General features: G+C 34.7%; 1 protein-coding gene across 1 annotated transcript; it reads right to left on the bottom strand.

Annotated features, from left to right (window-relative positions):
• Positions 1 to 208: 208 nt before the first annotated feature.
• Positions 209 to 24,930, bottom strand: ZPBP (zona pellucida binding protein; the record flags this gene model as incomplete). Its single annotated transcript, XM_054817143.1, has 7 exons — positions 209 to 343; positions 6,585 to 6,762; positions 8,445 to 8,521; positions 11,034 to 11,252; positions 13,052 to 13,195; positions 21,658 to 21,783; positions 24,900 to 24,930. Coding segments are annotated over 7 exons (867 nt in total), but the record flags the coding sequence as incomplete, so codon positions are not given.
• Between the last annotated feature and the right edge of the window lie 743 nt (positions 24,931 to 25,673).

The following is a 25,673-nucleotide window of genomic DNA, read 5'->3' as shown; positions in this document are numbered from 1 at the left end:
TGATTTACATAGTTAGTTGTTTCTCTTGGTAGTATTAACCTAGCAGATATTCTCAGACCTTAAAAATTAAGTAGTCCTAAGTGGCGTGACCTAAAACATTTTACCAATATGCTAATGAATCATTATTTCTTAAAAACAAGTGTATTTTATTGATGTAACCAAAACAAATTGTACACATTTTAAAAATATTTATTAATATTACCATATTAAAAAACATAAGAGCTGTTGCAAGAGTGCAAATCCCTCAGCTGTTAGCACTTTGTTGCTCCATATAACAAACTGCTGTCACATCGAAGACAGTGAATTCCATTACTAGGATTGTATGATCCTGGGCTGCATACAACTATGGACAAAAAAAAAAAAAAAAAAAGGAAAAAATGTAGAATTTAAGCGATATTAATAAAAAATATTGACATTTGAAATGTTTAGAATGCATCTTTATTTGAAAAATAGATATATTTCAAATCTATATTTGAAAATCAGGTTTTTTTAGCATTCTGCTAGTTGATGAAAAAATTGTATATATCTTGTACGTCTGTTTATTACACCCTATTTTTCTCTTCATCACTTTTCACTCCATCTACTTACAGGGGTATGTTCATCAATTGCATTTTAATATGGCCTGTATCCAATAATGTTTTAAATAAACTGCTATAGCTGCTTGTATAAGTAATATAAGACAAAATAAAGCTGAAATCTAAGCTCTGATAATTATTAAGTAGTGCAAAAATAATACATCAAACGAAAAATCAGTGTATGATGTAGAACAAGTGTTCTGAATGAAACATTTTTTTTCCTGCTGGATCATGTTATGCCATTTGATGAAGCCTGTGCAGTCATCTGCAGAATGACTTCATCACAAAAGACTAACTCAGCATTACAATCTTGGCAGAAAAAAGCAGAACTTGAGCTATTTGGTTATGACTATCCTGAATCATACTTCAATTTGGCAACAGTAGCCTTTCTGTAGAATAGATCTTTAATTAACAGCATTCATGTTCAGTATGCAAAGGTAATTAAGACCTTCCTTGCTTTTGCAGAGTCAGTGTTTACCTGGTTATTGGGTTTTGCCTGGCTTAATAATGACTTCTTAATCACTACTGCACAAACCTTCAGCAGGATTTTCAGTATTTGGTTTGGTTTATCTTTGTTTGTTGAGGCTGGTGGGATTCACTTGATCCCCAGTGGCTGCTGTGAGCTTGCCTAGCATTTTTTGCCACTGCTATTGACTGAAAAGGGGTTTAGAAGTCTTATGAAATGTAAAAGAGAGAGAGTCCTCTGCAGGTGATGTCAAAACCTTGCCTTTTTTGTACATTAGTATAGGCAGACCAAGATGGCTTCATGGGAAAGAGCAAGCTTTACAAATACATGTAACTAAAGGCATTTTCCAACCTTTCTATCTGGAAAATCAATCATATTGTGTACCAGAGGAATAAATCTACTCTTTTTTATTGAAGATTATAGGCACACTTCTAGCAAATTCTTCTGAATTTTCAGTTTATTTTTTGGAGCAAAGTACACTTCAATATTCAGGTAGACTTCTCTTATAATGGGATGAAAAGTTTATTTCTCAGAAGCATCATCTGTTTGCTATCGAGCAGAAAGCATGAAAAAGAGAAAGGAATCTGAAGTAGGGACCTGTAGCTTATTTAGCCAGCTGCTGGAAAGTTTCTTTAACCGGTAAACTTAACTTGTTTCAATCTTTTCACTAACGAAAAACTCCTATTGGTATACCTTCACTTTGAAAGTATAAACATTCTAGCAAAATATTCTGACTTTGCAGTGTATTTTATATACTTGCCACTTTACACCTCGCAAACTGAAATGAACGTGATGTCTTAATTTGTTCTTGTATCCTGTAAGCTAACTAGTATTTTGCACTCTCTCCTGATTTTTAGGACTATCAATATTCTCTTGAATAATGTATTTCCTTTTGAACTTTAAGTTACTATGTTTTGGTAATACAAATAATCACCATGCTGTGAGAAAGAACTGAAGAAAAACAAATTATAACAGACTATTCAGTATCTAGTCTACTAAAATACCACAGAAATCAAGCTCTGCAGAATAATAATACAAGACAAAAAATATTTTATAAAGCTAGTACAGGGTATGATATCAAATTGTCTCTCCAGAGAAGCCCTAAGAAACATATGACACTTTGTACTGTATTAATCTCACAGCTGCATCTGATTTAAAAAAATAAATATAAATAGATTTATAAAGCCATTATGTTTAGAAATTGTGGTGACATGAAAGTGACTCAATTGCTTATGTTAAGTAAAATGTAGTGGTGGATCATACCTCATGTAGCTGTTACCAAAATATTTAATTAACTTATCCTGGAATAATGTGCTTTATTTAACATAAAACAGGGTTTTAAAAGCAGAAAAATACTAAAATTTAAGATAAAATCATATGAAATAATTTCTAAGATGTTTGTATTCATCAAGTCTGTTTATTCAAGACAGCTTTACAGAGGCAGAAGACTAAATGGAATTATTAATCAGCAGTAACTCTGTGTCTTTAAGTCATTACCTCTACAAAATCACTCAGTAAAGGGTTCTGCCTGTGGCTTATCTGGTACCTGGTGAATAAAATTTTGATATGTTTTACCACCAGTGTTTTCTGCCAAAAAGATTTCTCTAAAGATAGATACAGCACACAGTGACTAATCAGGTTAACATATTTAATTGACTAATTCAGAAAGAGACTTAGACTACAAAATGGGAATAGAAGGTGAGACGATAGCTCTATATTTAATGCCATTTCAATATAAAAACAGAGGGGGGGAAACAAATGAGGCTATAGTATGATATAAAAGAACATGAGACTGAAGTATGGGGAAGAAAATGAATGCAAGTTCTAATACAGGAGATTAAGATTGGTAGATGATGCAGTAAGTGAAAGGCTTACGCTTAGTGCACAAATTGTGTGATGGCAGTGTGAAATAAATGATGCATTGTTCACACAGCACTGCACAACAGCATGGAGGAACCAGAACTACCAGAACACTACATGAAACTAGATACTCTAAAAATAATAGAGGAAAGAGAATAGGTGTAACTGAACATCCAGCCATTTTGCTGTATGAGAAGTAAAAATAAAGCAGGTTTGTTTATGAAACCTGCAGAGGATATTCATAGGGGGTTTTTTATTTCTCCGTGTTCTTAGGCCTACTCGATAACCTTTTCCATTCTGTCATATCCTTATCAAGACTGGGAGACTAGAAACAGTTGTACTCTTCAAAGTTTAATGTACCTAAATTAAAAAGTCTGAGTAACATCTGTTTCCATGTTCCAAAATAGAACTGACCCATGAAAGGGTAACACAGATGATAATCTGAGGTTTGCAATGTATCTGCAGTGATACCCTCAACTGGTGCTAAGATATGACTGGTAAGAAATATATTATAAATTTTTCAGAAAAGGAACAAAGAATTCAAGAAATCACAGAACAGCTGATCAGACTTCTATACTCTGTAAAGATTTTATGAATGAATGCTGAAACACATGCATGTAAGTGGAAAGTAATACAATGTGATGTATCTTTACAGTGAAGATAAACATGTAATTAATTTGAAAGCACCTGATATGGCAGCACATACAAATGTAATAAACTACAGAAGATTATGATTAGATTGAAATTTTAAAAAGAGTACTGAATGACGCTTAAAAGGGAAATAATAGTTGGAGAGAAATTGCTAAAGGGATTACTGATGAGCTTGCTCTTAGACTTTACTAAATATTTCCACTAACAAGATTATCAGAAAAAGGCCCAATGAACTATGCTGACAACAAAACTGGGGAAAGCTGTGAATAAGGGTCAAGTTTTAAATAGACAGGAAGAAATAAAAGAATAAGAAAGGCCTGTATATTTGTTTGATTAAAGTGGGCCGTGAGCACAATCAGTTACAGTGAAAAGGAGAAGCATAGTACTGTAACATCTTTTGAGAGAGAGGTTCTTAGGACCAAAAGAAAAGCAACTCTTACAAAAGCAGATAGAAAGTAGTTGACTTGTTCTGATTATAAAATAGGGGACAAAAAAATCAATTTAAGATAAAGGGCGTTCTCCCCATCAGGGCAAATGAGTATGAACTTTTCATAAATTAGTTTAGATTGAAAGTTTGATCATCTAACTACAGAAGAAGAGTAGCTAGTGAGACCAAAATTCCCAAATAGTTCTCCCAAATGGACCTTAAAACTGTTTTAACTGGATTACAGAACCTGGTTCCTGCAACTACAAGGGAAACTTGGATAACCCAAGAAGTTGAACTTTGCTGTACTTCCATGGAAATATGTTTATCACAATGTTTCTATGAGTAAGTGAATGTTTCAGAAAAAGCTCCCCCACTAAGAAAGATATAGGGAAAATATTTTATTTTCTATTTAAGTAATAGATCTAGGGCTTTTAGCAAATCACAACTAATTCTCCCATGTTAGCATGGTCTCCTGAGAACTAGTGCATGAAGTTTGAGGCATTGAAAACAAATGTAGAGAACCCATAGTGGACAGTAATCAGGCTGAGCAGAGGTCTATCAAACACGACCAAAAAAGACTGAACTTGAGGTGGTTTAGTTCAATGAAGATTATATCAGAAAAAGAAAACAGTCAGAGTCTTCTAGGATATACAAAAGCTATTTCAAAGATAAAGTTAACAGAATTGTTTCCAGATTTACTGAGACAGAACAAGAAGAAACAGGCATAAACTACGTCAAGGCAAATTACATAAATATCTTAGAAAAAATCTTTCCAATGGTGAGGATGTGCAGTACTGAGTACTATTTCCCTGGGAGTCTATGTAGTCTTTGAGGTTTTAAAGATTATGCAGGATACATTCCTGACATTCTGTCAGGAATAACTGAAGCTCATATCTTGCCTTAAGGTAAAATGATAAGCAGAGGACACTTTCAGTTTTACTGCCTATGATACGGTGTTTTGGATTCTGGGAAAGGAAATTACTGATTTTACTAAGAGATCAACTAAGGGAAAGAGTGTATGTTTGAGCATGCTGACAGAATGACATCCTCAACTAGGGGAAGCAGCTGATAACTTATCAACTTATCAGGACTTATCAGTCAAGTTTCAGGGCTCACTGTTTCAGATTCTTGGTTACCTCAGTTGTGAAAGCTTTCCCCTGTATCTGCCAAAGAGTTGTCTGTTACGATCCCAGCTGAACAGGCATCAGCTGCTTGGGTTGACACTGATGTAGGGCTATGTAGTGTTTCTGACTATCTAGTGCAGAAGGTAAAGCAGCATGGCAGCTAAGAAAACAGTATTATTTTTTACCTCTTACATTAAACGGCCACCAGAGCTAAGATGAAAGTTGTGTTTTGAAGAAAAAAGGAATACAAATTAGTTTGGAATGGAGTAAGATATTCTGGGGGAAAGCCCAAACCAAAACTGCAGTCTGTACAAAACAAATAATCCTAAAAAAGACAAGCTTTTCTAAACTTGATTTTCATGTACCTTTCATTGAAATCATGTGCAACAATATTCTGTATTACAATAAATATAACAAATTTGATACTTATATATATCCCTTCCAGATATTTGTCACTTTTTGCTGGAAGACATGGACCAAAACATTGAAGTTGCTTCTGATGAAGTCAACAAAATGAAAAAAATGATCACATATGGAAACATTTTGCATGTCCCGCAATTTTAGAGTTATCTCTGTTTTCTTCCATATTCTTATCATTTCTTTTCAAAGTGTATTCTATTCTGTAAACTGTCGTTCAATATGTAATCCAGTGTTTTCTTTCACCATTTCTAGGTCTGTAGGGAATCATCTCTGTCAAAAGCTTGACTGCAGATTTATTCTCTGTGTGTCTTGTCTTCCATTGTTCCCTTGAGACTTCAGGCTCAATATTTGGGAATCATATGAATAAACTTTTCTTGGGGGAAATGCAATCTGACAAAGCCACTCTTTAAAACATCGATCCACTCCTTAGTATTTAAGGAAGGTAATATCACTCATTTTAATATGACAAAAATAAAATTACCAGAATTCATTCCCCCCCTTTCCTTATTCTTCCAAATGGAACACAAATATTTACAAATTTAACTTTATTTTGCAAAGCTATACAGAGTAATTATTTTATCTATTATTCGTACTTTACTCAGATCTGGAATGTATCGTTGAAGGTTGTAATTAGATGAAAGCATTGCATTATTATGCCCCCTTTTATAAATTTAACAACAAAAATAATTGTCTTGTTTGTCTCACTGTAAAACAGCACTTGAAGCACACCTTATCAGATTACAGATTTTCTAAGCTAATTCCAAAAAAACTCACTGCTATCTAGAGGCCTGAACTTAATCTGACTGATTTTAATTTAAATCAGTCCATAGAAATTGTGAGTTGGACTTAAAATCTAAATCAATAACAATTTACAAAAGTTCTACCCCAGTAGTAACCTGATCTAGTACTGGTTACTGTGACAAGCTTGACAGGATCACAGCCCAAAACAGCATAGCATAATAATTTTATAAAGTTAAATAGCAAAGTACTGAGTTCAATCAGAGCAAAAAACATTGTAACAGTATTTAATACTTTGTACGATAAATGAATTTGTCACTTACCACAACACTCTGGACAGTCTGGATGTATTAGGGCATTCATTCCATACCCTGGATAGCAGCGATCAACCCATACCATTTGCAGAGTACCTTCAATGTAGTATATTTCAGGTAATGGTTCAGAACTTTTCCTGCTAACTTCCACTTGTTGCTTAAAAAATCTCTCTATAAGGTGTTTTGCCTAAATTAGAAACAAATACTATTTTTTCAGAATCTTTGATGGAAAGAGGTCAGAATACAAGAAAAGACAAAAGAATGTGAGTATGAGCTAGGATTAAGATTTAAAGAATATACCGCTAAATCTTGATTGCAGCTGAATGGAAACAGCAAGGTAATCTGATATTCTTGGATATGTTACTTTTAATTTAGATGAACCTTGATCATTTAATGCAATGTCTTTTAAAGTGGTCAGAATTATATAAATAGAACTTTAAAAGCTAATCCATGGCAATTTTGTCTGCATTACACATCCGTAGCCCAACATCAATAGACTTGCATCTTTCCCATCAACATAGGTACTGTTATTTAGGTCCACTTATAGTTCAGACATGCTTTCCATCTTTATTAGCTATTTCTGTTCAATAAAAATAAAATGCCAAAGATCTCCCGAAGCCAAGTTAAATAACGGTGGTATTATTGTTGTTGTTATTGTTAATATTAATATTATATCAATCAGATATAATCACAGAAGAGTAATTCCCTTACTCAAAAAGATTTACACAAATACAATCCTAGATAGGGAAAAAGTTCCTTTCAATCAATGCAAAACCAGCAGTATAGAATCACAGAAATGTCAGGATACAAGGGAGCTCTATTCCATGTCATCTACTCCATCTCCCTACCCAAAGGCAATGTTTATTTTTTTAAAATCGTTTATTTTCTCTGGAATTTTGGACCATTTTTTATAAAGTCTCTTCCACTGGAACATTAAAGATTTTAAGTCATAACAGTTAAAATAAAAAATGTGACTCCAGCTGACTAAAATATGTAACAAAAATTAGACTTATTAGCAATCTGACAAAGTCTAACAGTAAAAAGTATCAATGCTTCATATCCAGGCAGTGCTTCATTTGTGTACAGGGATTAATTACATATATAGAAAGCTAAAAAGAAAAAGCAAAAAAACCCCAACCCTTTAATAGGTTTGCAAGGTTCACTACACACACAAATTGGCAAAACCAAATTTATTCATGCTCTCTTAATTTGATCCTCTTGTCTGTATGAAAAAGATGAACTTTGATCATAAGCTTTCCCCACAAATTTAGGGTTTTTTTCAGTGGACAGGGTGGAAGCTGCTTAATGAGTACGATGTTATTTTAGACTCCCTCACCCCTCCACTGGAATATCAACACATGATTTGCATACCTGCTATTTCTTGGTATTCCTCCTGTACTTCCCTTCCTCTTTCTCCTTTCCCCTTTAAGAATTTCTGAATTAACAGTTAACCTAGTAAGCAAGACTCTGCTTTCTGGTTTTCTACTGTAACAGCCAAATGCCTTCAAGCAGCTAAAATTCTGTCAGATCAATAATAAAATCACTTTGAAGTGATGGAAAGGCCCTCCCATCTCTAAACAGCATGTTTGATATTTATAAGTTAGCACATGTTCAAAGTTTCCCGATTGTCTTACCACTTCTCATACTCTTAATATACTGTCTTTAATATAGACAGATAGTGTGATCTACCTGATCCACAACAGCAATAGAATATTAGCAATTTAAACTGATATAAATTTTATATCCACTAAAACTTTTATAACAATTTATTAATATGAAAAAAAAGTATGTTTCATTTTTTATGTTGATATACATTATTGTGAGAGTAGCTTATTGTTAGTTGCCTTTTTATTCTTCCACCTACTGTACCTTGTTTAGTCTATGAGATGCATCACAAGCACTTTGCTGACATAGTTTGTTGTGTTTTTCTCTGTCTAAGGAAGCAACTGTAACAAAACACAATCTGTTTATAGAACAAAGTCAATGAGATCAACTTTTTTTTTATTTACTGGTTTAAGATTCTAGTCAGTTCTGATGGAAATATTTAGGACTTTTTACCATATTTCAGATGTCTGACTTGCCATGTTTTAAAGAAATCACAGAGCTTGTCCTCTTATAGATATTACACATCTATGTCTAATTTTTTAGTATACTTAAATATTTTATGGGAACTGTCATTTATTTGTAAAGTCTAAGGGCAAGGAAATGTATAATTCTGGACTCTTCCCAGATTTATAAATATCTGAATCCTTTTAAAAGAAATAAGATACTCCCTCTATAATTAACTGCCTGGTTTTATGAAGACTCAGGTTTTAAAACAGTCACTCAGGAACCCTGACAGTTCAAACTCCCGACTGTTTCTGCAATGGACTCAAGTTTTCTCTCAAGAATAATCAATCAGGGCAATATCTAGAGCTTTTAAAGATTTGCCTGCTCCCCCCCTGCACCGACACATCAGTTCCTGAGCCTCACCCACTCAAGCCTTTACATGCTCATAGGAATGCCTATGACACATAGAACTGAAGGAAGACTTCAATACGGACTGAAGAAGCAGCACAGTTACATTTTAGTAATCCATTTGCATGGCTCCACATTCCTTATCAACAGACTAGTACTAACATGTTATGATGAAGGCCTGGGAAGTAGTTAACTAAGCTGCTGGACTGCTCTCCAGAACTGACATTAGAGTAAGATGCCATATTAAGAATAAAATTATCTGTTAACATGTGAATTAAACTCCTTATATTATAAGCTTTACCTAGCTCTGCCATGGAAGTAATTCTGAAACACCAGGTGCTACTTAGAAATTGAAAAGTACTTTCTAAGGCTTCAAGCTACTTAAGAACATGTAGTTTACCACTGGGTTGTATCAAAGTTTACATCCACCTAAATCTCTAACTGGAGAATCTCTCCTCCAAATGCTCAAATATTCTATAAAGCCTGCACAAGAGCTAAATCTCATTCATTTAGTTTCTATAGCCTTAGAATTAACCTTAACTGACTACACTATCAATAATGAGACTCTTCAGATACATCAGTGCTATCCACTACAAGTACAATTTTCAGAGAAATACAACTGACTAATAGTTTCATTGGTTTTATAAGCAATTATATTTACTTTTCAAGAAAATTAAAATTGGAAAGTGGAAAATGAAGCATAATTGTTATACTTTGTTCAGAAAGGGATCTTTTCAAATTGCATGTCTTGATACATAATGACTAATCCAATACATGAAAACAATGGACTTTTTAGAGCTGAAATAATTAGAAACAGTAAGTTCAAGAAAGTATTGCAGATGTTCTTACATACATTCATCTAAACAATTACAAATAGCATTTTTTCAGGTTTTAGATATCTCTTTTAATAACAGAAAGTACTTCAAGTGAACTGAACATATACTGGGACTATTTTACAGGTTCCTTCAGACCTCACTCACAGCATAAAGGAGTGGAGACTTTCTTTTCATATGGTTTCAGTGTTCAGAAGGAATATTCTGAGAAGAAGTCTCAAGAAAAAGAAACACCTCCTTTGGATTAACATGACATTGAGACTTCTGACTTCATAATTAATGACTTTAGTGAAAAGCTGATAATGGAAACATTTTATGAAAACAAATTCATGTTAAAGTGAAAATATATTTTTAATAACTAAACTTCAGCAAAGGAGGATAAGTAACTAAGACACTGTGAGGTCTTAATTTATGTATAAGCATAACCTCATTTATGTATAAACACAATCAAATCAGATATACAGTTTTATAATTATAATTATTACAATACATAATAAGACTCAATAAGAATGCTTAAATATCCCATAATTTGGTGAGATCTTCCGAAGCCACCTAATGATTTGCTTTAAATCAAGCCAACTCAGTATTTTTGGCAACTCAGTTTTACCCAGGTCTCCTTTAGGGTCCTTTTGTTTTAAAGAAATGGAAAATTTTGAAATCTCCCCCTTTTATTGTTGTTGCTTAAAGAAAGTAAAGTACTGAGGTTCATTTCATTCAACTTTAGTTCTTGAAAATCAGACATCCAGCGTTAGTCTGTCATTTGGAAGCTGTCTATAAAGACCACAGTACATCCATGGAGTGATTTATACACCTGTTGTAGGTGGCTAGATGAAGGTAATCTGGGGAGTTACAGAATATACTCTATCACCTTCCTTCCTATGTTAATGTGCAACAAGGGGCATGATAACATTTTATGATACAAAATTAAAAACATATTGATCTATCCACAGCTATAAAAAGTTCTAAAGCTCTTCTGAAATAATGTAAAACATGCACTTTTGTGTAGATCAAATATCTTTTTCATATTGACATGAATTTCACAGGCAATACTTTGAAGCATTTTTACAATCAAGAAACTTTATTATTAAACCCTTACAATATATGCGTATAAGCAGTAAATACGTTCCATACATTCTAACCATTTTTTAAAAGCAAGGCAGATTTTTACCTGAAAATGTAAAGAAGATTTCATTCTGTAGACCTCCTCTCTGCATTTTTACATGATGGCATTCTGACTTAATTAATGTAACCTCACAAGAATGTTCAGCAACAAGTTTGCTTAGTATCTGAAGCAAAGCTTTCTCAAAAGAAATATTATCAGAACTGTTGCAAGGGGCTGTGTGATACCGGGCTGTGAACTCATAGTAATTTTTAGGATCAGAATAAGCTGCAGGAAAAAATGTGGAAGATAATGAGGAACATATATGAAGTAGAAAGAGGAAAAGTAATTCATGTATTTGAAAATAAAATTGCCAATTTAAATCCTCAATTTACAAACAAAACCTATTTTGCACCCGCAGCGAATTTTTAATGATAAAATAGTATAGTAGCCATTCTTATTTATATCCATAGGTAAATCTTACTCTTTATTATTGTAATTTTTAAATTTTTAAACTAATAGGAGATTACAGTAAAGGGATCAGGATTATGAAAGCTAAGGTTAAGCGTACAAAATACCCTATTTCGTCTCACACATTATGGCCAGTTATAGTAGTATGTTATATAATTTTTTATTCAACTATCACAAAATTATTTTAAAGGGCTTAAAAACTGAATCGTCTTCCCCAGAGATCAATAGAAGATGCAGCTAATAAGATGAACAGGAGTTCCTTCTCTGTGAGCAGAAGTAACTGAAAAAGCTTCCATATAGGTATGAAATTTACTTTTAAGGATGGATCAACTATTTCACCTTTACTGCAAAGCTAAATGCACACTTGGGCATCTTTTACAAATAAGACAAATGTACCATAAAATGGGTGTTTCTAGTTATTTCACGATAACCACTCTACTTACCCAGAAGATCAACAGAGCACAATGTTAAATAGAAAATAGGAGTAAAAGAATGAAGAACAGTGGTCATGGTGTGGGTCACAGACAGGAGAATGGGGGGGCAGGGAAGAAAGAACAAAGGAATAGAAAGTGAACCAGCTGAAAGATGAAGCAAACACCCAAATTATGGTACTCAATTAAGACAGCTCATTAGATCCTCTACCTTGCTTTTGCCTCCCCCATTTTCTTTCCCTTGCTGCTGCATATTCCAGATTTTTTGTATATATGTATGAAACTTGATTTTTTAATGCTAACATTCAGATTGGATCCTTACTGAAGGATGTAACTCTGCATTACTGAAAGCTGTAACCTTTTCCATCAAAACTGTCTCAAAGAAACTTTTTCATTTCCAGGTCTGTCAAGCAAGCTAGCTGCTAAAAGTCATGGTTATTCTGTATGGATGCTACTGTGTCAAAGTAAAATTAATTTAAATCAGAGGTTAATTGGGTTATTGTGCTCTACCATGTTTTTAAATGATGACCGGTTGGCATTTTAAATTCAAGAACATAGTTCCCGATGAAGGCAATAGGAGCTCTTGCCTACATCTCCACAAGAATAAAGTATCCTTTAAAGAAGAAAAGGAGAGCTAGTAATGAATAAATGACTTTGCCTTTACAGTCTTTCATTTTATCAAAGACCGTTACCTGCTGACAGAAGGCAATGTAATCAGAACAGAAAAGAATAAGCTACAAATATTACATCATTAAATGATACATACTTAAAAAACGCAATCAGGTAATAATGAAGGCATTAACATGTGTTAAATAAATCCATACAGCAATGCTAAAATTAAGCTCATAAAGAATAATTCAGTTTAAAATTATACTATTTTAATGTTATTAAGGATTACTACCTATTCAATTTGTTATATTTCATTATGGTTTATGTTTCTTTTTTAAAAAGAACTGTATTCATAAGTTTCTCAGTCACTCAGCTTCATTTAAGGCACTGCAAATGACATTAAATGAACTGCCTGGTAGTAACTAATATTAAAAACAATTTCCCAGAGAAACAGAATGTCTTTATCTCTGCAAATTAAATTCTAAATAACCCTACTTATTTAAAAATAGCAACATGCATTTTAAAAAATAAAACTTTTTCAGGGCAAGAACACACTTACCTGGATTGATAACTTACCATAAATAAGATATTTTATTATGAGTTTTTTATCAGGTTGCATTGCTGTTAGCTTATAAACAATGGAACAAGTGTAAACTCCACTCAGGTTGAAGTGTCTCAATATTAAAGTTCCTGTTGGTGATATTTGCACACTACTATTTTCTAGTAAAAACAGAAATGAAATAAATTTAGTTGTCATTACAAGAAAATACAGAAAGTAAGGGTCCAAGTGGTTATTTTCTGTTAAGCTATGTACAAAATAATAACATTATGGATTCAGCTGAAGGCACAGGACTCAGAAACTGAAGCTGATTGGGTGACACTCTGTTCAGCATTACAGAAATATGCCTTATTGCTGCCATGTTTTTAAGTATTGGTTGACAAAGCAGTCCTAGAAACGTTGGTTTATTTGAACTCAGACATCTATTCTCTCCAATAGCCACCTCCAAGAGCAAAAAACTCCCAGAAAAAAAAGACCAAGTGAGCAAATAATCTCTTTTTATACCTCTATATAGTCAAACTGACTACTAAGCTTTCAGTCTTCAGGAACTGCCTCATGAATTACCTGCTGGTGGCATTTAACGTGCAGTAAACTTCAAAGTAGGCAAGGCAGGAAGTTCAAGTTAAGCAAGTATTGTATAACAGGCCTTGCCAAAATGAGAATCATATATGTTTAAGGTTGCAAAATAATCCTTCTGTATGGAAAGCTATGCATTGTAAAGTCTTCACGCAACTCCTTAGTTCAAGGCAGGGAGGAAGTAGGATCTTACTTCAAAGGACAAAACATGAGCATGGTTCTTTAACTAGGCTTTTAAAGAGAAAGGAAAGCACTGCTTAAGGTAAGCTTTGGGCACTGATAATGAGCCATACAGTTATCCCATATAGTCTGCCTGTGGCTTACATGATGACAGTTGATGAGTCCTTTCCTGACTTGAAAAGTCCCCAGGCAGTAACAATATAGATACGGGTTTCTCAAATGGTAATATGCAGCCCATCTTGCTGGCAGCTGTCAAAGAAAACCTTGGGAACCACTAGATTAGACTTGATTATAATAGACTTCAAGGTAAAATACTCTGATAAATTATTTTGAGAACGGATTTTTGTTTCCATTTTCAGATGAAAAAAATTAAATATTTTTAACACTCTAAATAATTTAGACCTTTTGTGTAAATGATGGAAGTTTAGACAATTAGTGTCATGCAAAAGTAGCGTATTTTTAGACTGAAAAAATCAATGCTAAGGACATGAGATCTGTACTACACACATCTTAGGGCTTTTACTTCAGACCAGTCCTAATCTGGTTTTACAGATTGAGTACGCATTATTTCTTGAAGCAAATCTTTCCAATTATCTTCATCCAAAAGGAATCCAGTTTGTGCTCCTGAAGACCAGACCGTGATCCAAACAAAATGTGGTAAGTGGGTACAGTCAAGCAATTCACTTCAAAGCCACACTCCTATTCAAACAAACATGTTACTGTAGATGCACACTGATTTTCCTGGTATGTGATTTTCAGAAAGATATTGGGAAAAAAATAGCCTGATTGAAGTGCATCTTTTCACATACTTGGCAGGAGGGTGTAGGACAACTTTGTTCCTCAAGAAACCATTTAATCTTTTAATTAACTTAATTTTGTCATATACATCACTGTGTTTAAAAAAGAAAACATTCAAGTGCTGGTAAAAAAGAGTACCTTTAAAAAGACTGAAAGTGATTGACAAGAATGATTTGGTATTCTGTATCAGCCTAGGTTCTCACATTAATGGCACACTGTCTTTCATTTTTTGGATGATGAAGAGGTTTCTAATCTGATTATGAACTACTCAGGATGCTAAATCTATAAACTAGGATGTCATTTGCTACTATATGCTGGAATAGCTATCAGATTAATATTGTCAGAAAACCAGCATAGATTTAAGAACTATAGTTCTGATCTTTGGCATATGCAACTGCCCTGTGTGGGCCAAAAGCAACACCACTGTTAGTTGACTTGATAGCTGGAGCACCTTTAAGATATATCACAGATAGCCTTGCTATGCTTATAAAATGCATTACTGAACTGCAAAGATGACAAGAAGTCTGCAAAAGACAAAGCTTGGAAATCCAATGAAGAGATTGGCTCACAAATATTCTTTGAAAGTACATCAGCTGAAATGGAAAAGTAAAGCGTTCTTCTGCTGTATTGAGTCACTGAGTTTATTATAGAAGTTTATCCTACCTTGAACAATGAATGCTTCATATACCAGAAAATATCAGAATGTTTACATAGTAACCATTCATTATCTTAATGGTATGTCTGTGTGTAAAGAATCTTCTTTTGGATCATCAAATCAAGAGCATGTCATGCCGTTAGGTTGGGTTTTTTTTCCTAGTGTTATAAAAGAAATCACACTTAAAATGCCTTGCTCCATGGAATTATCTGAATGAATACTGCCTACTCAGTCAAATTTGGGTTCACAAAACAGACTGCTAGCTTTAAAATGAAATTTTAAGTGATTAAGCTATCCACCCTTTTCTTAAATCTAATATGTTTTCCATGTTATTCCTCTGTGGCAGGTTCAGTAAGACAAGTGAGCAGGATTTCACCTCACATTTTATGATGTGAATTACATTATATGAATTAATATGTCTCTATTACACAGGAGGAATTTCACATGCAAGATGAACAAAAAAGTAATGTGATCAAATTCAGAGGTTCCCTGAAGTCAGTGAAAACGGCCATGATTTAAAACAGTAGTTCTTTTCAAATTCATGCTAAGAGAGGAAGCTAGACCATTTTCTAGAATCCTCAGGAAGTAAAAGGATGCAAAACAGAGCTATTCCTGTGAGAATTACATTATGGACACTAAATCTCTTAACTTTCCATACCCTTGTATAATTATATTTAAAGCTAAGTGTTCCTATATTTTAGTTTCTCTGTTTACTAAACTTAAAACCAACAGGTTGATTCTCCTTCCAGTTCTTTCAGTGCAAAAGCAGTTACTCCCCATCCTCCAATCTCATACTGAAATTATATATTAAGAACAAAAGTAAATGACAGCAGAATCAGGCCAATGGACTTTTCAGAAACAGATTTTTCAGACATTTAGAAATAGCTATCAATCCAAATCATAAATTCTAATACTCAGATTAAACTACTGAGCATGATCAAATTTAAATATGCAGTATTTAAAGATGTCCAAATAGGTAAATTCAGTGATGAAGTATACATACACAGAAACAAAAGCTAACACGGTATACAATAAACTTGAGTTCACCTGAAAAGATTCTTAGGAATGAAACATAGTCTGTTTTGTAGTCCAGACAGGACTCTGACAGTGTCTCAGGAAACATGTATAAGTCATTTCTTCTGATTCTCTTCCCTCTCCACAGAAAAACTATTTGATATACCAATCATAGGTTTTAGAATATCTCGGCTTTAACTTGTAGTTGAGCAGCTGAGTGCAGTATTTAATTTGTCAGTTGCTTTGTTTTATAAAACTATAGTAGGCACTTTTTTCAGTCCTGTGAAAGGATAGTCACAAACTTCCAACACAAATATTCCTTCTGTGCATGGATCAGGTGGCAATGTGTATGAAAAGCAGTAGATTTCCTACAAAACCAAATTCCTAGGTTCATTTTCACCAAACTAGAACAGGCCTATTCCAATGTCTGCATTCAGAAATAAAGATCAAAATGCTTTTTCTATTTTGTTCTGTTTAGCTGTTCAGAACACCATCAAACATGCTGCTTTATGCAGTAAAACTTTAAGATCCAGAACATTAGAATCAATTATTTTAAAGTCTTTTCCTCCACTTGAAGTGTATTTTGAAAAACTCTTATTCTCAAGCAGCCCAACAGCTGTTTAAAAACTTCAAAGTACAATTTCCAGATCTTAGCACAAAAGAGTCTCTATGCTAAGTGAAGAAAAATGACTTGCTAATTTTAAAGTTGTAATGATTTTAAATTACATTTTGTGCAGTACTTAATTTTTCATTACTCTTTCAACTGCACATAAGTGGACTGGAACGATCTGTGAACAAAGCTGCTTGTTCCAAAAACAGAACTGGTTTTTAATGGCTCCAGAAAGAAAAGTGTTTACTGCTCTTTGTGAGCTTTCACTGCTGTCATGATGTTTGATGCATATAGCTAGACAGACTTTTGGGGCACAAAACACCTTCTTAGGGTGTGTGTCAAGGGCTGGTGTGCCTGAAAGAATCTGATTTTTCTAACTATGACAGATACTACAATGAAAGATAGGCTCTCTTCCTACAAATATTATGCTGAAATAATTGTATTTATTTTGAAGCATTCCAAAAAGCAGTATTTTGATAGTCTTTCCTAAAACTCAATTCACAATTCTGTACTTCCACTGAAAGGATTCTTTTCTTTCCTACAACCATACTGAAAAAGTTTGAAATAGTGTATCAAGCAAGGTTTACAAATCCTAATTTCCTACTGTTATGGAGATTTGCTATGATAGATATTAGAAGACTAACTAGTCACACTAAAACCCAGAAGATTTTTATCACTTAGAGAGGACTACACCTGTTCTACAAGGAGGGTGAATGATCAAATTCTTTTACTCAGCAAACATTTCATGAGCTAGAAACTTTAAATAGCTTTTTGTCTGTTTATACTTTCTTTTCTCTGAGTCAAAAAAAAAAAACCAAAAAACCAACAAATCCCTGAATGTTACAACAGCCCTAGGAGACTAAGAAGTATCTTTGTGGTATATACCCAAAACTGTGGTGGCTGAAGCTGAAGTGCTCTCATTACCACTTTTTAAAAATAATTTTTCTAAAACCTCTCTCATCCCTGTAGAAAGTTATGTCAGGAAAACACAAGTTTTATTCTCTCACTTGAAATTATTTTGCCCACCTGCTGCTGATTCTAGTACACCTGAAGCTGCCACAGAGACAAGAACCTCTGCCACCATAGCGTTTTTGCTCATGAACCAAGGCTGACATAGCAACTTGGGATATTACTGAAGCAAACTACCCAAAGAGATTTAAACCTGTCAACTGGAAGAAGTCTGAGGTCTCCATGGTTTTCTGTTCTACATTGTTGAAACTGCAGTTTGAGTAAGCAGAAGCTAGAGGAGTTAAAAAGGCAATTTCGGTTAATTGTGAATGAGGAGGTTGTCTTCTGTCTGATCAGATTAAGCTCCGTACTTAAACACATGACAATATACCTGATACCGTGTCTGTCTGTCATGCATCACAGACTGGGCATCAAAATATATCAGTTACAATGTAGGACACTCAAGCTAACCAGAATGTTATCTCCATCCCAAGGGAGATTAACAGTTTCACATAAAATTACATAGCCCACAGGCTTAAGTATCAGCAAAACCACCTATACTACCTTGAGGCAAAGAACGCTAAAAATTCTTTCTGAGGGTGAAGGCTGTTATCAGCTTCAGAGCAAAAACACAGTGTAGTGCTAGATGTCATACATATGTGAAATGCTCTGCTATGAAGGTTGGGATGTAGAGGATTAAGAATGAAGAATCACAATGGTGTAAATGGTATTTCAGATCATGTAATAGGAAAAGTTACCTGAAAATATAAGACCAAGGACAGAGTTGTGATAGCAGTATAGACTAAGAGGAAAGCAAATAGGATTTGGAAACACTGCCATTGTAAAAGGATGAATGGTTCACAACCAAAATTGTAAACTAAAATAAGAGATTAAACAGGTTTATAAATTCATCACAATGCCTATTGTCCTTTTTGAAAATGAAATTACACTAAAGAGTAAATAAGACATACACAGAAGGAGACAAAAAGCAGAACTCAGATTCCCTGCTCAGACTTGGAAAGATATTGCTGATGATCCAGTCATGATCTCTAAGCAATCCTAGTTATATGAGAAAAATAACATAAGTAGCCCAACATACTGCATGCAGAAAAAATGATTTGGTGTTTTCTTGCCCTACCAGCAGATTAGGTAATGATTTCAAATTAGAAAATTATTTCATTAGAGACATCTTTTTGAAAAAGAACGTTTAAATTCTCCATGAGCAGTTTAACCAGAAGTTGAAACTGGCAAGGGATGTGAAGGTCCAGCAGAAACACACGCAATTGAGGAAAAGCAATAAAAATGTTGGCCCCAGGTTGAATAGGGCTGAATGACCTAGCGACAAATGACAAAGAAAACACCAAGGTATGCAATGCCACCTTTGTTTCGCTCATTCCTAGCAAGGGCTGCTTTCCAGCCCTGCCCCAGGCTCTACTAGAGTTTAGAGGAGATGCTACAGGGTGTTTAGACACTTATTTAAGTGAGCTGGACATATACAAGTTTATAGACGAGAATGAGATATATCTGAGGATGCTGAGAGAGCTGACTATTTAATGACTGTGATCTATTTTGATGGTGATGAGCTCCCCAATGACCAGAAACACCAAGAAAATACATCCATCATAAAAATAGGCAAGGAAGAAGACCCAGGGAACAACAGGTCAGACATCCTCACCTCAGGCCCTGAAAAGATGGTAGAACTGCTGGAAGCCATTTCCAGATGCATGAATGCCAAGACAGTGACTGAGAACAGGCAGCGCCAATTTGCCTTTGGCGAATCATGGCTGACCAGCCTGAGTGTCTTCTGGAATTAAATGACTGCTTCTGAGGATGAGGGGAAAGCAGTAGATGTCATATACACTGAAAGACTTTAGCAAGGATTTCAGTATGATCCTCCATCACATCCTTGTAGCCCAACTATGGACATATGGACTAGACGAGTGGGCTACAAGATGGATGAAAAACTGTCTGTATTGTCATTTTGAAGATCGGTCTACCTAGCAGCCAGTTATGAAGAGCTTTCCTCAGGGCTGTTAAAAGCACCAGAACTGCTTAACATCTTTACCAGCGGCCTACACCACAGGACTGAACAGCTTCTTGTCCAGTATGCAAAAGACATCACATTGGCAGGGGAGCTGATACACTACAGGACATTGCTGCCATTCAGCGGGACCTTGCAAGACTAGAGAGTCAGTCTTGCCAGAAACCTCATTAAGTTCAACAGTGATAAATGCAAAGTGCTACACCTGAGACAGAATAAGAACAGCAACATATGCAGACAGGGGATGGGGACCAGATGACGTCAGAGCAGCCTTGCAAAAAAGTACCTAGGAGTCATGGTGGATTTTAAACTGAATAAGAATTAGAAACACACTTTTGAAGCAGTGAAGGTGAACCGCATACTGGGCTACATTAACAACAGTATATCCAGCAGGTCAAAGAAGTGATTATTCTCTCCCTACTTGGCACTCATTTGGGCACTCTGGAACACTGTGTCCAGTTTTGACTCCTCAGTACAAGACAGATACTAACAAACAGAAGCATGTCAGCAAGAAGGCTTCTGAGATGATTAGGGAGTTGGAGCATAGGACAAGAGGCAGAAGAAACTGGGATTTTTACCCTAAAGAAGTCTAAGGAGGGAATTGCAGTCTTTCACTACCTAAGGGTAGATACAGGGAAGGATAATCTATGCTTTTTAAGAGGTTGTCCTGGTTTCAGCTGGGATAGAGTTAATTTTCTTCCTAGTAGCAGGTATAGTGCTGTGTTTTGGATTTACGATGAAAATAATGTTGATAACACACTGATATTTTGGTTGTTGCTAGGCAATGTTTACACCATTTTAAGGACTTTTCAGCTTCTCATTCTGCCCCACCAGTGAGGAGGCTGGGGGTGCACAAGAAGCTAGGAGGGGACACGGCCAGGACAGCTGACCCAAAGTGGCCAAAGGGATATTCCATACCATAGGACTTCACGCTCAGTATATAACTTGGGGGAAGCTGGCTGGGGGCTGAGATCACGGCTTGGGAACTAGCTGGGCACCGGTGGTCTGCAGGTGGTGAGCAATTGTGCTGTGCATCACTGATTATTTATATTACTATTATTATTATCATCATCATCTTAATTTTCTGTCATATTAAACTGTTCTTATCTCAACCCACGAGTTTCACCTTTTCCTTTTTTTCCAGTTCTCTCCGCCATCCCACTGGGGGTGGGGGAAGTGAGCAAACGGCTGTACCGTCGTTTTAGCTGCCTGCCAAGTTTAACCACAACAGAAGTGCACCACAAAAGGAAAAGCAGCAACAATGACAAGTTATAATAAGGAAAATTATGATTGAAAATAAGAAAAAAAAGAGGAACAGGTTGCCCAGGAAAGACAGAAGAACTCCAAGGATAGAGATTCCCCCAACTCAAATGGTCAAGGCCCTGAGCAACTTCGTATCTGAAGGTAGTCTGTCATTGAGTGGGCAGTTAGGCTAGATCACACTGCCCATCATCCTATTATTCTATCCTTCCAGAAGACTCCCAGCTGTCTCTCAGTGCAGCAAAGAATGTCATCCTCACCCTCTGTTGCATCCAGCATGCCTTGCTCCATCTAGTACTCTTTAGAGATGGCACCATTCTTTATAGAGATCTGAAAAGTGGTTTAGTTTGGTTATCATCTCACCCTTTTCTTTCTGAAAAGTGAAAGTTAATGTATATGATATACATACAAACACTCGCAAAGTATCCTTGGTTACTTCTCCATTTACATTCCCACCTTTATAACCCTTGTGTTGCTCTGGGGGAGGAGTGGGGGGAAGGGGAGAGAATGTGGGAGGACATGTGAGAAAACAAATCCTTACTTGAAGAAAGACCACCACCTGGCCCATTCCACTGGAATATTGGATCAATCAGTTCTAAGTTTCGCAGATGATTTGTAAGACATAAAATACGTGGACTGTCGTGATTCAGCTTGACATAAACTTTAACTGAAAAAAAAATTATCATTAGCATCAAGTATTTATCAGTCGTATCCCAACAGTGAGCTATATAAATTTCAAGACAGTGGTTCAACAATGACCTCGATTTCTAATTTTGAGATTGGTTCTGTTATCTCTACCATCAAAATGAAACACAAAATAGAGAGCAGAGTTGTTTTCTCTGGAAAATAAAATTAAGAGAATTCTTTCTAGTTCTAGGCTTATCTGGTTGTGTAAACAAGAAGGACAGTGCACTGCAACATCCTCCTGAATGGAGTATGTCACTTAGTAGATTCTCACAAGCATGGGCAACATTCTGTCCCAGTTGGTGTCCAACACACGCAATGGAGAGAGTGAGGCTGCAGGATACTCAGACTTGGAAGCCTGTTGTTTCCATCCTATTAGCAATCACCTTTTACCAGTGCACAATGAATTTGCTTAAAAAGTGTTTAGTGTTGTAGCTCACTAAATGGTGAGCTGCCTATTGTTTAATTCAGATATAATGAGATAGGAAGTAAACTGGGTAAGGTAAAGATTTACTTAGCCTTTACTCATGGTAAAGCAGTTGTGCATGTCTTGTATGAGATTTGTAGCATACAGGTGCTTCTAGATCTTCAGTTCTTTCTAAAAACTACAATTTAAAACTACTGGTGTAGTCATAATGACTTCCATAATATGCAAGATTTCAGTGTGCACAATTTGTTTTATTTCTGTTCCCAGTGACATTCTGCCAAAGCATTTGTCCTCTTCAGAAGCATGTGACGCTAGATATTTATGCTCTAGTGACGTCTAAACTTGAATATACCATGCTCTGTATCAGGCTACCCTAATGCAACTGACAAGCTACAATTAGTATAAAACATTACAGCTACTACATTTGTGATTTGGAGAATCTGACTAATAATTAAAGCTGAATCAAATAAGCAAATTACCACAATGTTATCTTACTATTGACTATTTCAGATTCCCTGCAAGTGGAAAACAGTTTAAGTATTTGTTGCAGGAAGGGATTAATGGTCAGAAAAAGTTTTCACTTGTCCATTGTGGCAACTGGCAGTAATGCCACCACAGTTTCCTCTCCTCTCCAAGTATAACTGTTCACTTTCACTAAAAAAAAATGAAAAGCCACTTAAATTCAGATTACAGTATTAAGTTGTTTAAACAGAATAAAGACTTAGATATAACATTTAATACATAAGAATAACTTCAGAATTTTGATAGTCTTAAAATCAGAAGGTGTGTCCATCCCAACTAATAATCATTTTTTTACAGTAGTTTATATTGCAGAAAACAGCAAAGTATATGTTTTCAATTGTAAAATAGTATATCATGGAAACAAATGTCATTTACAAGTGGTGTTTCAGTTTTTAACCTCAAAGCATGAAAATTAATATGAATTCTACATGTTAATGCAACTGCCAATATGATTAGTCTTTTTCCATTGCAAATCCTTAATAGTTTTTCTCAAAATTTACTTACCAATTGGCTTTAGTAATACTCTATTGGGGCAAAATTGTGTACATTGCATATCTCTCCCACTTCACATTTTGTTTTTTTATTTCCTCAAGGTCGCTTTGTTCTGTCTTGTAGCAATATTAGAAAAAATCACATATCCATAATAAAAAGTAACAAAATTATGGTGTCATTATTATCATAACCTGCCAAGACCGTAAATTCTGTCTCACCACTGTAAATTTACATGACAGTTTTGTAAACGTGTATCATAGGAATAATATAACAGAAGGACATCTGATAGAAAATAATAGCTAAAAAAATATCTACCAGGTATAACCTTATTCTTCTTTCAAAATAAAGTCTTACTCTTCTAATTAAAGTTCTTTGCTATTTTTCTTATTTGTTCATATTCTCTCCATTATAAAAATATTTATCTTAGTGACCCAAAAAAGAACATTTATGTCAGGTATTTTACAAGTGCAGGATTTTAATAGTGTAGGATTGTATTTAACCAAACCTTGGTGAAAAAAAACCCTCAAAATAGAGATGTTGCCCAGCATCTCAAAAGACCACTTGAGCCAGGTCTAGTATACTCACAATGGTCTGTCCCAGACAAGGTGGAAACATGCTTTATTAATACTAAATTATTTAGAAACAGAATTGGGACAAAACATTTTAATCTTGCTTTCTAACTTTCAAATATCCTTGTTCCATTCAAGTCGTGGCCATGTTTACAGACATGAGTCAGAATCAGAAGAGAGAAAAAGTACACTAATAGGATGAACCTTTAGATCACTCAGAGCCATTATTTAACATTAATGCTAAATAGTATTATCAGTTAAATTACTAAGAGAAACCTTTAAAAACAAATTATTTACCAGAATTGTTTCAGCTTTGGACAAAAATTTGTATGTCTAAGAATTTGTATCAAAAAAAGTAAAAAATGTTGCCTTTTAGCATTCCTCTAAACAACAGAAGTATCACTTCTAGATATGCTACTAGTAAAGCTATAATTGGAAAACACACATGGAGAAAACTATGGGGAAGAGTATTACCAAAACCAAGCCAGCAATGTGCATTGAGAGAAAAAGTAACATAAGTAAATATATGACAATGAGGAACAGCCTGGTCTTTAATTTAATTTTCAGCTTTTCAAATAATGTTTTATTTAATGCGAAGACAAAGGGATATTATATTCTGGAGTTAGACGGATTTAACTTAGAAAGCAATTAATTCTTATCTCTTCTTAATTTTTGTTGTAGAATATAATATAAATTTCAAGTCTCAGGTTTTGTGTACATAACAGGCAAGATGAAGTCGGAATACCCACAGTGCAAGAAAGCAGCATTTCAGTGCAAGAGTCATACAACCAGGTAGAAGAGCACATAGAATACTGTTATTTTTATAACAATTACAGAAAATAAAGATCTTGGTTTCATAAAAATGAGTAAGAATAAAAAAATCTATGAAGAATAAAGTCCAGTGACAGAAATATATGCTGTGGGATAGCCTAATAAGAATACAGAAGTCAGTACAGAATTGTAATTAATTAAACCACTTAAAACCATTGAAAACAATTCAACAACAAGGGATATGATAAAGAAGGGCCTTTTCTTTGTAAAAGCAATATTCTCACTAAAATTTGTTACATTATGTTTAAAGAAAGGTACCTGGAAATATGACAGATCCCACTATTTTTAAGCTATTGTGTCTCGGCCCTGCACTTCTTAAAAATCTCTTTGAGGTCTGAACTGTTAAAAAGTAAAACAATTACATCAATACAAATATTTAATTTATCTGAAAAGCAAGCAGCATACTTTAGGTTAATCTATGAACTTTAATAGATTTGTTCATAAACAGATATTAAGTTAATACTTGCCTAAGGACTTATACAATGAATGTCTCTAATTAAGACAACAAAAGTCAATGACAAAGGTCTGATATAGAAAAAATATTCTTATTCTAAACAGCACAAGTTTAGATTCAGTTTTAAATATATTCACATTTTACAAAACAACTGTCCCATTTTAAATTAAGAGTGTCCAAAATAGGGATAAAGGAGATAGGCACTGTCCAAAATAAGGATAAAATTTAGCTGCACTGTTACAATACCCTCAGTTGGGATGTCAATCAATGTGTATATGGACCATTACTGAAGTAATGAGCTTGGATTCTGTCATGACTGTGATTTTCTTAATTTCCCCATGAACTGAAATAGAAGGTATTGTATGGCTATTTTAATTTGTATTTCTTCTATTTTAAATAGAAATTAAAAACATATTCATAAAGTTTGCAAATCTTTGCAAGACGTACAAGGCTTCTGAAAGAAAACTGAAGTATCTTTCAGGTGAGCATTCTAGCACAAGTCAGCTCTGACTTTCTTTTACAGAGTTTCCAGAGATACAGAACCGAAGCCAGCAGACAGATAATGGCTAGTAGACGTC

This window comes from Grus americana, chromosome 2 (assembly GCF_028858705.1).
Source record: "Grus americana isolate bGruAme1 chromosome 2, bGruAme1.mat, whole genome shotgun sequence".
NCBI classification, from domain to species: domain Eukaryota; kingdom Metazoa; phylum Chordata; class Aves; order Gruiformes; family Gruidae; genus Grus; species Grus americana.
Note: the sequence above shows the minus strand (reverse complement) of the source record. Positions and strands in the feature narration are given on the sequence as shown.